Genomic DNA, 17,048 nt, shown 5'->3' with positions numbered 1-17,048 from the left:
ATTGATTTTATATGTGGGTTCAATAGAGTCGACTCCGTGCCCGGGACTCGCCCACTGGGAGACACCGAGGGATTTGGGAGCTCCAGTCGCTGCAGATTAACGTGTCGCCATTGCCGGGCACAAAATGAAATCATTCTTCAGCGAAATTTATGGCCAACTTCGCGAGCTCATCAACTTCCCTTTGAGCCGTGCAATTTGTTCGTTTCGGTCGACAAAAAGAAACAAAAATAATGAAAAACGCTAGACAGTGAAAGTTACTGGCTTGCTTTTCTTTCAATTTATTTTGTGAACACGCGGCGTATACGCAACTTCAACTTAGTTGCGGCCTGTAAGGGACAAAAAAGTAACCTCAATGCGGTCAACACATTTTCTTAGCCGGGCCAGCGACTTTTTGCCTCATTTTAATTTCGACTTTTTAACAAAGTTAACCAAATGTTCGGAATTGAATTTGGGACAAGGCCCAAATCATAAATGGTCACTCAGGCGAGCTGCTCCTAAGTACACAGCACCTCACTCCACTTTTGCCACACCCCCCCGCCACTTTATTTACATTGCTAACGCCTAAATTAAATTTTAAGCTGTTGATTTGCATTTTCAGCCGAGCAGTTCATAGAAGCTGGCAACTTTGGCAACCCCACTTGGGTTGTGTTTATTGAACCCTGATTATGTTTAACAGCTACGCAGCGAGAGTAGCCGAAGGAATCAAAATCAACATCAAATTCAGATACAGAATCCGAATCAGGCTCAGGCTCATTAGACTGGAGGGGAATGCTATGGCATGGAATGGAATGGTGTGCTATGGTATGGGATGTTTCAGTGCCGCCAGTGAAAATGGCTTCTAATTAAGGAGCCTACACACACAAACAAACACACACACAGAGAGCCATAAAAAAGGTTAAAGTTAAATAAAGCACAGAGAAAGTTAAAAATGAGCCGGGTTGCTACTTGTTTTTCTCCACTTTTTTCTGGCAAATTCTTTTGTCTTTTGGCAGAAATCTGTTAAGCATTTGGTTTTTCGTTCCTTTTTTTGCACCGTTTTTAATGAAATTAGGCCTGCCACATCACTCAGCATTAGAATTTCAGCGGGGAGGTTCACAAGTGCGAGGTCGAGGTCTGACAAAATGAAATTAGCCGCGTTCAACAAAACCAAAATCAAATTTTGTACTACAAAGAAGATGAAAAATACACATACATTTGCCAAGTACGCGAGTGTACATGGCGGAATGTCAACAGGCGAGATGGAAAAATATAAAGATGGGAGTTGGGCCACTGCCACCTAATTTACGCAGCCAAGTAATTTGAAATGAAGGCAGCCAGGACGTAAGGACGTAAGGATGACGGGATGTCAGCGACAGGAGAATACGCCAATGGCACTCCGAAGGACTCGGGTTCGAAGTATTCAGCTGGTGAAACCAATTTGCAAACAAGTCAACAATGGCTGAATGGCTAAAATGGCTGCTAGCTGCGCGTAGGCAATAAGCCGAAGTGCAGCAGTTCTACTTTTCCGCCCTTTTCCGCGCCCTTCCCTCCGCCCAGCACTCCAAGCTTTTCCAGTTTTCTTCGGTTATGCAAAGTACTGGCAACCGAACCAGAAGCTAGTTAGCTAACTGGGTACACTCTGCAAATAGACGGTCATAATGAAGCCACTATTGATTGTGTTTGCCCGTATCTCGGCCGGGGAAAAATAAAGGACTCAGCGGAGTCCTTGAAGATGTCGCAATGGCCTTGGTTGTCACAATGCAAAAATCTCCCTATGAGGTGGAGAAATCCCTGCCCCACACGCGAGCACTTTAACTAAACAGCCTAATTAAGTTCTCCCATTCCAATCACGGCGAGTGCAATTTAATGCATATAAACGCTGAAAGCGTTTTTAATATGTGCATATCAAGCCGAGTTCAATTTACGCCAGACAGCAAATGACCATTTTCCGGGAGTTAATTTCCTACTTACTATTGCGGAGGAATTTCTACTCGGGCACTCCGGGAAATTACATCTGGAAATTGACAAGGACATTGTTGTTTTCGTGCACTTTTCGAAACTCGTCAGCAAACAAAAGAAAATTATATAACTTGGCGTATCATGTAATGTTGCAGAAAAGGGTTAGAAAGGTGTAGGTTTGCTTTATTTTAATTCGGAAAAATTTGTTGTACTTTCTGATGTCAAGTTGAAGTACGAAACTCCGAGATCTGGTTGTAGTTGTAATTATAGGAACTTTGTATATAATATGCCACCATTTCATATAGCAGAAAAGCCTTTTTCTTGTTTTCCTCTGGCAAAAACAGGCAAAATAAAAAAACTCTAATAAAATGAAATATTCTTCTCCCTCACATGAGCTTGAGTAAATCCCGAAAATTGCTTTGCCCCGGCAAGGAATAATATCAGCACTTCCTTGGCTGTGAAAACAAGCGAAGCCCACAAGTGGTAATCCGGGTATATATTCTATATATATATATGTATATATAAAGGTACAGTGCTCCTTGTTAGTGATTGCCGTTACTGCCGCAATTGTTTGCGCAAATCGTTAAAACGTTAATCAAAAAGCAAAGAGAGCAAGCGACACGCCGTCTGCGCCCAGCGTGTTTACCCCAGCCAGCGGAGCCAAACAATGTCATTCCGCCACGCCCACCTGGCTAAGAATACCTGTGTTTGCGTACACCTGCGAATGGCTCTGAGTCTGGGCCAATATCGAGTTGTGTGTGCCCCGCTGGTTAAGGGAAAACATCACGACGTGGGCCACAAAACCGCATCAGCATGCGGCCAAAACACAGATGCAGAGACCCAGTTAACTCAGTAAACCCAGTAACTCACTAAATGCCGAATGGGGCGAGGGATGCCAACGGCATTTGCAGCGGGATTTTATACAGTTTTAGCGCGCTTTTCATCTTTGTACCAATGTAATGTCAACGGGCACAAAGTGCCATGGCAACCAAAGCCAGTGTGAACGAATAAGCCTTTTTTGAGCCGACTTTCCCTTTATAATAGTTGTAACAATCCGAAAGACATTTTATATTTGGGCTAACTATAAAGGTTCACCAGAACCATCCAATCTATTTTTCCTAAAAGATAGGAACTTCTATCTTAAATTTGCTTTCTTTCAACAAAAAAGATGCTTTAAATCAATATATAATTTACTTATATATTCCGTTGAGCGTTATCAATAGTTGTGAGAAACAGGATATTTCAAAAAACTTATGATCATTTATAACCTTTAAGCTGCTTACTTACATTTAAGCCACTATTTGCTATGCAGAGAAAACCCCTTTTGCGTTATCCTTTTGCCTTATTTGCCATTCAAGCCTGGTCACCACTGACAGTTGGCCAATACAACAACCGCAACATCCCTAACAATAGCGAGTGGTCCGCCGGGGGGCAAAGTAAAGTCGTACATGCAAAGTCACTCAATTGATTTTCAGCAGCTCGTTGTCAATTATCTGCAGTGGCTTGGACTTTTGTCTTCCTGGCCATTCAGCCGGGAAAAGGGACATGTCTGCACCCGAGGATGTGGCACAAAGTGGGGCTGAGGTTCCGTTCCGTTTCATTCCGTTCTGGCCAGGTCCTAATGGCATTGCCTTGCCGCTGCCACTGACAGTGGCCTTCGCACACACGGACTCACACGGACACACACGGACATACGGACACACTGAGAAATGCACAATGAGACACTTGGTGCACTTGTCGAGCGTACTTGAACAGTTTCAAGGACACCAATCGCTGCCAACACACACACTCACTCACACTAACGTACACACGGGTACTGTTGGCTCACAAATATAAATCAGCTGTTGGCCATGATTCATTGAGTAAAACGCTGGCTCTCTCTCTTTTGGCCCTTATGGGCTAGTAAGTGTGTGTGTGTGCAGGCGCTGTGTTAATATGCGTGCAATTCTCTCTGTTGGTCTGCCCGCTTTACTGCCCGCCTTTCAATACCATTAGGCCACGTCACGGAGGCACCACCGCTCCTCCGCTCCCCCGCTTTTCCTCTGATTTTCCAGCCATGGAACCCATGCACCTTGGCAACGCGCCAGTTGTTGTAGCTGCAACTTACAGGTTTTCCCGCCATTTTTGGCCAGTTTTGTGTGTGCGCATTCCGCACGCGAAATTCCTCTATTCCTCTATTTCAACGAAAAATGCACTTCGCACTGAGTTAACTCTGCATAAATTTCCAAGCGCCAAATTAATTTTATTTTATTCACTTTAAGCGTGTAATTTGTGTACCAAACAAACTTTTGTATTACATTGCTAGTCATGTGTTAAATACTCAGTGTTACAAACTAAACAATCTTTTCGAAACGACTACTATTCCATAAATATTAAATATTTGTGTTATAAGAAAGTATCAGTATGTGTTATATGATGAGCCCTTACCACTCATACGCACGTAAATCAGCAATCCCAGAATTAATTTCTCGCACTTCAGGCAGGTAATAAGTGTGCAGATTTAATTTTTAGTGAACTGACCCATTAACATTAAGCCGGAATTACACACGGGAAAATTACGTGCCGCGGGCTGCGAGTGAAACATTCGAGTGGGCATCTTAAAAATAGATGCGGATGGACGAAGGACTAAAGCTGACTGCACATTTAGGCCCACTTGCGATCCAATTAAAGGCCGTTTCGCCGCTCGTCGGCTGACCCACATAAATAATGCAAAAGGCCGTAATCTACGACATAATGCGTTGCCCAATTGCCCCTGGCAGCGGCGAACGGCACTTGGAACTCGCAACTTGGAGCTGGGCGCTTGGCGCTTGGAGCTTGGAGCTTGGAACTTGCCACTTGGCGGCACTTGTCTACATTTTTTATAAGCCTCTGACGAGGCGTTCGCCTGGCAACAACGCCAGCACAAGCGGGAGAAAATAAAAATCGGCCCGGAAAAGGGAAGCAGATTAAACAGAAACAGGCAAGCAGTATCAGTAGCCGGGTAAAAGTCATTGCCGGATGGCCAAAGGCTGTTGGTTTGGGTTTACGATTAGGTGAAATGAACAGCGCCGGGATTAAAGGTTCCCTCAAATTACTTTACAGGCGAAACTCACTACTGAATATGCTATTTCGTGTCTGTCTTGCATTTGAAATTATTTATTTAACGTTTAATAATCCTTAGAGTTTCTTATATTTGTATTTAAGTCATAGCATAATTCCTGTCTAGAAAAGTCCTAGCGCTATTTAAAGTCATATTGGATAACATGCGATGCATTATTTATGGGCCAGATGGTGGTTTGATTTTTAGAAGTTATCCCACATTTTTGAGCCCCTTTCCACGAACTTGAGCTCTGATTTGGCAGCATTAGCCGGGACATCCAATGTCCGCCTACGCGGCGAACACGTGACATTCTGTAGCCCAGCCATTTATGGCCTTCATATTTATTGCAATAGTTGCAGACCAACAACAATGTGTGGGTGCCTGGGTGTGTGGGTGCCTGGGTGTGTGGGTGGTCGAGTCGTGAGTAAAAGTTAAATGAAGCTGGCCAAGGACCCACCCTGAAATCTCGAGTACGTCCTTGTCTGTCACCGTTAACGCTTCAATGATTCTCCATTCTCCCATATTGGATTTTCCATTTCCCTAACCCCCTTCTAGCGTGACCCACCCACTACCAAATTGAACTCGAATGAAATAGTGAAAACCTTTATATAGTGGCTTTTTTGTTTGGCTAACGAATTTAATTGCATTCTATTTCTCAAAATGAGTCAACTGAGGAATGCCGTGCATCACAGGATGCGGCGTAAAGTTTAAGGTCATAAAAATTAATTAAAAACAATTTACCAGCTGGGCGCACGTACCAAGCGGCGTATGAGTAATTTTCTGGGCAAACACAACCCCTTCTGCTTTTCAGCATTTTTTCCTCTATTGTTTTCATAGTTTTTTGTTTCGTTATTTCTTTTAATTAGCGCGTGCGGTTTTGATGCGTGCCGCCCCCGCCCCCCACAGAAATTTGTAAGCCCCAAAAGGCAGCCAACAATTCCCGCAGCACGCTTTTTTGCACAGTGCACGGAATTGCTTCACAAGCACTTTATGCTAATGTTTTTTGTCTTCCCCATCGCATTACGAGGGGCAACAGAAATGTAGAAATGCGAATATATGAACATTATATGCAGAAGGGATCGTTAATATCAAAGGAACGGCAAGTAAATGGGTGTACTAGTACGCTGTTTAAATTCGTTGGTCAACATTTTCGTACCGCATGGCACAAAATGTGAATAACAAAATGGAATAATGCGAAAAACACCAGAAGTGGTGGGAAAAAACAAACTACAGCAGCCTTGGCTCAAGCGAATGCAAATTTTTGGCGGCGTTTTCAGGGTCTCTCGGCCGCCATTGTTTGTTGATGTTGGGGCCATAAATTCGGGCCATGTGAAAGGAAAAGTTTCTAGCAACAACAAATCAATAAAACTGCCATCAAGTGCCAGCAATCCAGCAATGAAAACTAGCCCTAAAGCCACTTTCCCCAACTCGGCAGCCAGTTGGTTTTAAGTTTCAGTTTTTTTCCCCCACTTATCCTGTTTTTACATTGCCTATATTTATGCATATATTTATGCTGTAGGTGGTACGATTTCAGTATAATAATCTAAACTAAAACCAAGTGAAACAAAACAAATGGCAAAAAATTTATGTTGCTTTCGAAGGGACAGAAAAATAAACCCATTTAAACTGTTTAATATAGAGGGTAGTTAAATTACGTATACACAAATAAATTATCGCACAAACATTAAGGTAGTAAATTCAGTTTATGGTCTAAATTCGAACAAAGGTTTGTTCCAACTAGCCCAGCCTCCAAATGAAGATGTTGATGATGACTCATAAAGTAATTTCAAAGTTTTCTTTGGAAAGTCATTAAAGTTGTATCACAAAAGTTCTAACTATCAAAGATCAAACTTCGATGATAACTTCTAACAAGTTCATAATGCAAATGGCTCCGATGCAAGAGGAATTGAATAACTACCAGCTTTAAACTAACTAATTAGCCAGAATTTTTGCAAGTTGGCAGTCATAACTTGGAAATTGTCAGAAAATAATTGCAATGCCTAATGAAGTAATTATTCTGCAAGAATGTACAATATATATCTACATAATCACGCTAATCCAGTTAGCTCTCGCTTATCTTCACATTTTTTTAGACTTGGCTCCTCTTTGCCCATCATTTGCCTCATCAGCAGCGTTTGTGTGCTTGTCGTGGCCTTATAAATAATTTGGGGCAGGATAAAAAAAAAAGAGAGAAGAGGAGAATAAAACATCAGACACAGTTCATTTAACTTAAATTGCTCGGTAATTGTGCTCAAATGTTTTGTAAATTTGCTCATTAAGTGCAACAAATTTGGTCTGTAGCTTATTCCGGACGTTGAGTGCAATTAGCTGAGCGTTTAAAAGTTGACACTTTAAGCGCTTTCTGATGGGTGCTCCCCATCGCTCTCTCCCCTTCAGCTGTCAATATGCAACCGAAATGGCCAACAGTAGCGGTCACGCCCATCCGTTGTGGGGCGGGGGCAAACGAAAGTGACCCATCGACTCGCACAAGAGCAATTAAAAGTCGCCAAGCGACCCGAGAGCCGGGAAAGCTCATTTGCATATGACCAACGTCATAATCACCTCATAATTGGCCTGCATCACTATTAAAGCCATGTCCTGCGAACGAAATATGAAATTTAGAAGGTGTGGCAACAAAATTCAACCAATAACCCACTAAAAAGTTAATTACCAACGGGAGCGTGTGTTTTCCAAACTGCCAAACACCCAAACAACCACTGATCCTGCAATCTGCTTCTGTCAGTTTGGCTCCAAAATGGTAGCCATTTATTATAATTATTTGTAGCCGTGCAATCGAATCGAATGGCGGTCTTCTGAACAGGAAACGAGCAAAAGGCTGTCAATTATGGATGTCCGTTAACAAAGTCCGCCTGAGTGGCAGGGTCATCTATCAATAAACCCATAATCGACCCTCAAAACAGAAGGTCAGTGCCAAAAGGCAAATAATTGAGGGTTCGCTTTGGGTTGTGGTTAGTGCCATTTCACATTTCACATTGTCACGCAATCCGGTCGAGTGCTCAATGCCCTCTGCCATGCATTTTTCATTCACTGAATTTCTACCCGTCCATTGCACCTGAATTTGATATTTGCAGGTGATTTATTTTTAAGCCACTTGTCCGGCCAAATTAGCTTTGTAACATACAGCTGACATTGAAGTGGATGAATACAAACAATTCTTGCAATTTCACTGCACAGTTTTAGAGAAAGAAATTAAATGAAGTGTATTAGATAGATTGTGTTTACATTTGAAAGCTTGAATTTAATGGCAATAAATATAAAATATCTAGGACTGACTCAGATGAATGCCGAATTTAATGGCTATAAATATAAAATATCTATTATTGACTTAGTTGAATGCCGATGTATATCCCAAGGCGTCACTGGAATATATATATAGTATAAGAACACATAAAAATAGAATTTTCATTAAACGTTTTGGCAATCAATTTATATTCTTTAATGTTAATTGGTTTACTGAACTGATAGTGTTCTCTAATAACAGGTCTTATCATTTTGCTCAACATAAAGTGTAGATATTTAGACCGCAAAACAAAATAAATAAAGGTAAACCTGTCTCGGTTTTATTATGTTTCGTATTTAAGCTACAACTTCCTTATGGATACTTAAACTATTTATATCTTTAATTCATTAGTCAGAATTTAAGCAAACACACGAGCCAACAGTCGCTTTGCGTGCTGAATCATTTAATTTTTCTCATTACCTGCTCCGCCGGCTTGGGGCAAAAGAACTTGGCACGCCAAGTGGATCCCAAGGGGAAAACTATGGAGCTGGAAAACTGGGGCGCGATACATGAATCCACGATACAATTAATGGCCGTCGGGAGGCCGCATTTGATTTGTATTTATATTAAGCAGGCGGAGCACGAAACTGATTTTCGCCGGGAAACTGGGGAGCTGGGAAGCGCGGAATGGCCAACTGAAATCGAACAAATATTTATAACCCAATGTGTACCAACTTCCAGCGCCGCCTGTCAGCCTGTCAGTCCAGCTGAGACCCACATGGCAGGAGCAGCAGGAGGAGCAGCTCCAAAAGTGGCCGTGGCATTGGCAGCGGCAATGGCAGTGGCAGTGGCAGGAAAAGTCACGCCAGGATGGCTACCGGGTGAACTGGCGTAATTGAAAGCGACTTTCTTGCGAGCTCCTGCTCTCAAGGACGTCCCCAATCGCATTCGCATCCTTGTGGCGCCAGTTTATTGGAATCGGTCTGCGGCCGGACGATTATCTGATTGCTGGCGCGGCACTATGTACATTTAAGCCATCGCCAGCCATTTGGCCATCCTGATGTGGCATGTAATTTGATTATATGCAGGTCTCTGTGTCCAGCACCACAATGTTTGCCTAATTGACGGTAATTAAACGAAAACGAATAGGGCGGGCTGACACTGAGCAGTGAGCAGCGGGCGAGAGTGTTGGAAAATTCGCCACATCAGCCAAAATGTCATAGGCAAATTGATGGATGATGACTGGGGGTTCAAGCCCGGAGCAACTCAGTCATGCGTGATTGGGCGTGGATTGTTGGGGCTGGTCATGCTGCAGATTCTGCCGAGTCACTGGCATATTAAATAAAAATCAAGAGAACAAAGTGTTGCACTCTGACACAGCAAGTGTGTAGCTGCCTGCAGCTACAGTCGATCACCACTAAGTAAAACTTCCTGTGAGCACCACTAAACTGTATGGCAGTTTAACGGCATAACTTTGTCAAATATCCGCAACTTTGAACTTTCATACCTCAAACGTCTCCATGGCGCAAATTAAGTTTTTTGCCCCAAATTACTTAGGGATAACAGTTTAATGCCCAGTAAAAGCTAGTTACAAATTGCACACTTAAGTCACTTTAATAATAATATATGTTATTCAATGTGGTTGTTTTTTAAGAAACTGTTTCATTTTCGAATATCTGTCAGAATTTTGTAAGCTTATTGCAATATACGTATTTTATAGCCATTCCTAGCTGACACATTTCAAATCATTTAAGTTGAAGTTATTACAACATCGCCAGTGAGATTTGACAAATGAGTACTTGAAATTGGTACAAGTCAGCCTGCATGATATTTTTCAATAGACATTTTGACGAATGAAACTGCACATGTCACACATCCACTATGGAATACTGCAGAATAGTGTTATATTTCGCAACGAAGAATTCCGACAGTAAATCATGGCAGGAATCGGAGTCCTTTACTGGGGTCTCGGAAATGCCAATGTCAGTGGCACCGTCAGCGGCCACGTCAAAGCCACTGCCATTGCCAAGAGGCCACTGACGCGTATTGCCAAAAACTGGATTTTTCGATTGGTTTTCGGTCGCTGTTGTGCCCCCTGGGTGGTGGTGACCTCGTGCTCCTCCTCGGAAGGCCTCAATTGCAGCAGCAGCAGAGCAGGAGCAGGAGCATTGTGTTGGCATTGCTGTTCTGCACGAGTATGTGTGTGCTAATGTGGCTGCTGCATTTGCAATTTCTAAATTTCCGATGCCATGCAAGGGCAGCAAAAATTGCACTGGCAACAACAGCCAGTCCATGGAAATGGCTAAAATACTCAAAAAAGGAAAAGGAGGAAAAACTTGCAGCTTTAGTTCGCTGCAAAGCTGACGGAGGCGTCGCCCACCTGTCCGTCACCGGATTTATAGCCAAGAGCTCTTTGGTTGCTCCACTCCGGCGTAACTGCATTTGGGGCAAGGGGGAATGGCGGATTTTGCCCCCGGATCCATTCCAAACTTTTTGGTATTTGGCTGAGGGTCAGAGCCGAGGACTATGTGTACTTTGGCAGTACAGAAATAGCAAAAGCCGTATGAAAAGTTTATCAGTACCGAAACGAAATAGTTGGACGGAAGACTTCGGAAATCCCATAAATGTTGGCCATATTTTTTTTAAATTTCTAAGTGAAAAGAACTTGGAGCAGAAGAAAATTGTAAGGATTTCATTGCTAAACAAAGATTATACGAAAAGTTTTATAATTACTTTTCGTTGGCTGCGTGGATACTTAACGATAATGACGGTGGTATACCTTTCAGAACTCGTTACTTTAATGTCTGATTGACAGTTTGACTAGCTAACGCTGGCAATTAAATGTGTTCCTAACCAATTGCCTGTCAAGTTGCTTGCAACCTCAAAGTAAGCCAAAGTAAGTGGGTGCAGGGTGTATTATAGGTCACTCAAGAAAGTCGATAATCTCGAATTATCAATCACTTCGACAGGTCGGTAGCCTCTACTAATTAATATTAGATGCCAGAATCTCGATATACTCACTGCCGTTATGCAGGTGTACTCAAGAACATCAAAGTGCCCGCAAACACACAATACCTGGGCACATAAATAATCTTGCCCGCTTTTGTGGCCAAAACACACACACCCACACACAAAGCCAATTTGAAGCCCTTTTCGGCTTGGCTGAAATTTGATTAAGAGAGTGCCACACCCACTGAAGGGGGCCGAAAATGGGGCCATCAATTTAAATCAGTCCGTTGCGGTTCCATAAATAAGGGTTGTACTCGAAGCAGCGAGACTTGCGCCATATTAGCACACATTTTTAACAATTCTCCTTGATGGTCGAGTTCGCTCTTGGCCAAGTTAAGTGAGCCAAACAGACAGATATCGAAACATGCCGCTGCCAGGCCGGATAAATGAAGGTTTCAACCGGAATGCCGCCGTTTAATCAGGCAAAGTGATTTCGCCTTACACGCACTCACGCGCGTACTTAGGCACAATCAACTTATCATTTTGCCCATATGCATGTATCTGTTAGCCAGATAGACGGGAACCTCGGGCCGGAGGAGCCCCGAACAGGACATGGAGAGGACTCCTACACGCCCACGCCCACGCCCACGCCCACGCCCACACCCAAACCCACGTCGACAGGAAGCCGGAGCAAAAGCCAGCTGATGTTAATACTAAGGTAGTTTAACCTTACGCAACGAACCGACTGTAAATCTACGCCTGCTATCATGCAAAGTTCCTGCCGATTCCCAGTCCCATACACTTTTAAAAATACTAATAAAATTAAAGAATATTTTAAAATGTTGCTGAAAAATATGATTATTTAATTGTAGTTTTTAAATGGCTCTTAATCATAAATTTATATTCAATGCTAACTGTCAGCTGGTAGTGAATGTATATTATATTGAAACAATGCATATAGAAAAACATTGTATTTTTTTAAAGTGCAGCACGCTTTTTACCGAGCCTTCATGTGCGTGTCTGGCTCGCGACTTCTTCCTCGATTGCTCCTTTTTTGGTTCATTTTCCCCCAGAGGTGGAGATAAATTTATTACCATTTTGCAGTTATAATGTTTCAATATCTCGTTTGGGGCGAGGCGGTCGGAAGCCTGGCCTGTGTGGCCATTATCGCAATTTAGGCACGATTCATGCACATATATATCCTCTGCTTAGCTGCTCCTTGGATTGCCGACTACGTGATGTATGATCCATCCCAGGATGCAGGCGAACCCTACACCTACGGTCGGGGTTCGGGGCCCACTTCAAATGGTTAAGTTCCAGTCTTTCCGCAACCACCTGGGGTCAATAATTGGAGCTGGCATAAGCTGGGATTGTGGATCACGGCCACTGGAGCGGTTGGGTAACGCCTGGGTTAGGCCAACTAATTGGCATGTGGCAAGTTTCTAATGAGTTGCAAAACTTCCAGCTGCTGAGACTCTGCAAAAACAGCTGCGTCAGCCGGAGTTAGCATTGGAAACGGAATTAAATGACTTTCCGTTTTAATTTATTACAAGATTAAAGCATCAAGCATTGTGGCATTAGAAAAATTAAATGAAGGAAATTCTCTTATATGCTTTCAAGATTATATAGTCCTGGTTACGATTACAGAATTCAATACACAGCAGTGAATAATATTTAATGCATTTATAAAAGTTAAAAATAATCTTTTTAAGGCCTCTCTACATGGATACCTTAAATTTCAGTTTTCCACTGCAAAAACATTCATAAAATGTTTCCTTTTCAGCATTCATTGCAAGCCCCGCACAATTTTGCCTGCTTCATCGGGCCAAATAAAGCCAGAAGCTTTTGGCCGGGCCAAATTTGTGGCACTGGGTTTTTAAAGGGGGCGGCAAGGGAACCGAGATATTTTATCACTCAAAATGCACGCATGGGCCAACTGCAAGCGGCAGTTGCCATGGCCAACACTCATGGGCGATTTTGTGGCAACGGATGCTGGCCGCATTTTTCCAATTTACGCGCCCTATCACTGGTTATGAAATTCTCATAAATTTAACTGGGAAATGGCCATATAGTATATTGTGAATATAGAACTCTAGTAAGCGCAGGTCGTTAATGAAATTGCCATGTTTATTTGATTCCCGGCTCATTTGGGTAGCAAAATCGCGGCGTGGCAAGTCAATAGAACTTTTGGGGGCTGCACAATTTATTTAAATAAATAATAAATATATGTACTGTATATACACATCATTAGTTCCTCTCAAATCAGGGTTATAGCGCTGGTAGCTAGTAGTCATTCACTATGCATATATGTGGATTAATTTTGCGTCGCGTCGAATTCAGCTGGCCATTATGGGTTGGTTATGTTAGCTCGAAGCCCAGTCGCCTGGCCTCAACCTTGTCCTGGGCTCGTCCTCCGTCCACCGTCCTCAGTCCGATTCCGTGCCGTGCCATGTCCTCGCGTCCTTGTCGTGACTCAATCGCCACCGCACACTTGAGCACGTTTGCCCAGGCGTGGCTTGAACGGCACCGATTTCTTAACCATGCGCTGCATGAACTGCCCGCCGATGGCCTCCTCGCCGCCCGCCATTCCCGTCGCCCCCTCGGCGTCCAGGAGTCGCCAGGAGTCAATGCTACGGCCAAGGCGTGGCGTCCGCACGCGATAAGCGGGCTCCCCATTACTCTGCACTGTCCAAATGGAAATAGAAGGAATACTTCATAATGCATACGAGTTTTGTTAAAGAAAATAAGAATGTTGAATTTCAAAAATTTTTGGATTATTTTAAAGCCTTGGGAGTCACACAGAAGAATGGACTTATACATTTGAACAGCTTTGAAGATAGCTAAGTACTCTTTTGCATGAGATCTCCAGATATTGTGAAGGCGAAAAAGATACAAACTTCAGCGACTTTTGTACAATTTTCGACATTAAGTATGGAATTTGTTCTCCTTACTGAATACGCTGTTTTAATATAAATATGCCAATGGCTTGTGAAGTTGAGCAACGACCTGCATATTAAATGGCAATAAGATTTTCGTATTATGTTTTCCTCTGTGCAAAAAATGCTTATGCATTAAGTATGCCAACACGATGGAGGATGGTGGCGTGAAATGGAAACGTGATTGGGGAACCAATTAGAAGGACTTCCCCGAATGCATATATCCTTCACATTTCAGCACGTGTCCATCCCGACTGGATGTTGCGTATACGCAGTGTGATCCCTTCTAGGCAACTTACGCTGTCGCAGCTTTTGGAGCAGCAGGTAATAGGTCAGTGGCGGCATGCTGTCCAAATCAAATTCCTGGCCCTGTGGCGGCATGGCAGCCACCTGCATGGTGGCACTGGCCTTCTGGGCCAGGCTATTCTCCTCCAGCTCGTCAATGATGTCAGTCAGCTCTTTGTAGTCGCCCATGGCGCGCTTTTGGCGTGCCTCGCTCAACGCTGCAGAAGCTGGTGATGATGATCCTCTGGCAGAGCCGACGCTGATGTGATTTCCCAAATCCAGTTTGCTCGTGCCCTGCACAAATAAAAAATGCCATAAAAGCCGAGCACAAAAAAAACCGACACGGGAGGTATGGGGAAAAGAAGGAGCTAAATATTTCAGATATTTCCTTGGAGGATGTTTTTTTTTTACCGAGGGTTCCCACGCTGCCAAACTGTCGACACGTGTTAAGTTATTTTTATGCCGCCTATTTATGCTCATACTCGTACGTGAGCTGCACACACACACAGAAATCCTTCCAACCGACTTGCGTGTGTATGTGTATGCAGTGCGTGTGGTTGTCTGTGGATGTGGATGTGGCTGTGTATTTGAATGTGCGAGTAAAGCACTTTATTGTTTCAATTTACAGCCAGGCATGGAAGGCAGATCAGCGTGTGCCGCTTGATTAGACAACTCAATGTAGATTGAAATGCCAACACCTAAAATCGGCTTGTAAATCGCACTTCGCCCATAAACGCTCACTAAGCGGGTGTCGGCGTTTTGGGCTACACTCAACAAAAATTGATAGTGTGTATTTTTTACAAACCAATTTAAAATATTTTATAAAGCCTTGAACAGCAATTAGTATTTATTTCTTATTTAAGCTGATTAAAATAGTGAAATGTTATAGTCTTAGTGCTCTTATGGGATTTTACTTTAATTTCTTTTAGTTTACGCATAAAAATTTGAGGAAAAAAATTAATTTTTTCTGTATTGCTTTACAACAATTAATTGTAATTTACACCTTTATATGTGTAATATTCTTTGCGATTAAATGAAAAAAGCAAGAGACTTACATAAATAATAGTTGAATAATTTACATCTATTATTCCCTTTTTGTATTTTCATACTACTGAATATTTTGTTCATGTGCCAAATTTAATATGAAACACTTGTGGCCTTGATATCAAACGAAATCATTTTGTCTAAGGCCAAATACAACACCACGAATTCCCAACTCAATGAACTATGCATAAGCTTGATATAATTATGTCATTTTGATTTATTATGGCCTATTGGGCTTTATTAAATTTCCACAGCCAAACATCAAGATAAAGTTATTTTAATTAGTGGTGAGAATAAGTTACGCAACACGTATACGCAGTGTGGCTGGCACTGCAACCGAAATGTTAATTAGATGCCAATTGATTGCCAGCTGGCAAAAAAAAAATAGTTGCAGTATCTGCGAACTAATTGGTAGCACTTCAAGTGCAGTTGACAGAGGGGAAATGAGTGTGCCACAAAATGCTGCAAAGCACACGGCAAAGTGAAAACTTTTCGCCCCAAAATTTGCGTTCCAAAAATCCAAGAATTTCAGCAGCCGTTGGAAATTATCACGCTAAGCTCGCAAACTTGTGCCTGGGCAAATAACACTAATTAAGTGGCGCTTGTTTGGCCAACAAGCCCCGGTACCACTACCAACACTTTTCCCCAGTATGCCAGAGACTCACCTGCAAGGACTTCGCATGACTGCAAACAAGGATGTAGCAGGAAGCCGCGATTAGCAGCAGTGTGCAATAACTAGGACCACACATAACTGGGCTAACTGAGCGTTCTGCGTTCGTTGTTAGGTGTTAGGTGTTTTCTGGCGTTTACGAGCGACTGACCTCCCAGGACAGGACAGGACAGGACACTCCGGATGCGCTGGACCTATTAACTTAATAGTCGGATGATCGAATGGAACCGCGTTGCGCTTTGGGACTGCTTTGCGGGACAACTGATGCCAGGAGCGCGTCAGCTCGCAAGTTATATAGCCAAATGCGAGCGGCCCCATGCGAGCCTGATTAGGTCCCTGATGGACGGGTGCTAAGTGATTTGTTATGCACTCTAATGCCGCTGGTCAGCGTAAACAAGCGAATCAAGCGGCAAATCCCAAACGGAAGCGCCACCAATTTGTCGCCCACATAGCGAGCGAAATGCGAAAAGGGATTCGATGAGTGACTGGCATTCAAATTGGAAAGCTAATTGTAAAGTCTGCAGTCAAAAAAATGACGAAAAAATCAAACGAGACTTTAATATATATGCATTTTATGTAGACCAGATTTCACTTCACATCAGTCCGATGATATTTAAGCAGACAGTGCAGGTATTCGTTGATAAGCCCTGAAATATTTTAATATGGCGGCTTAATAAACGATTGTAATGCTTGCTTGCTGATAAATCCACATCGCTTCACAGCCAAAAGATGCGGATTTAATATGTCCATAAGTTGTCAAAGGTATGACATGAATAAATATATGCCCAAGGATTATAGCAATACCTTTTTGTTTGTTGTGTCAGTAGAATTAAAATCTGTTGAATAATCAGTAACAATGGGAAGTTAACGTAAAAATTATACTACACTTCGGTGTACAAAATATTA

The 17,048-nt window shown here is 42.8% G+C and overlaps 2 protein-coding genes across 3 annotated transcripts in view; one reads left to right on the top strand and one right to left on the bottom strand.

Moving 5' to 3' along the window:
* LOC120451173 (octopamine receptor beta-3R) overlaps nt 1-17,048 on the top strand; it is a 37,519-nt gene that overhangs the window by 5,529 nt on the left and 14,942 nt on the right. The window lies entirely within an intron of this gene.
* Nucleotides 13,410-16,391, bottom strand: LOC120451176 (protein hugin). The gene is made up of 3 exons (XM_039634612.1): nt 16,138-16,391; nt 14,443-14,722; nt 13,410-13,892 (listed from the first exon to the last, which is right to left on the bottom strand). Exons 1-3 carry the CDS (start codon nt 16,219-16,221, stop codon nt 13,681-13,683), a joined length of 576 nt encoding a protein of 191 aa, XP_039490546.1. The 5' UTR covers nt 16,222-16,391; the 3' UTR covers nt 13,410-13,680.

This window comes from Drosophila santomea, chromosome 3R (genome assembly GCF_016746245.2).
Source record: "Drosophila santomea strain STO CAGO 1482 chromosome 3R, Prin_Dsan_1.1, whole genome shotgun sequence".
Lineage (NCBI taxonomy): Eukaryota > Metazoa > Arthropoda > Insecta > Diptera > Drosophilidae > Drosophila > Drosophila santomea.
The sequence above is the reverse complement of the archived record's forward strand: the minus strand, read 5'-3'. Positions and strand labels throughout refer to the sequence as shown.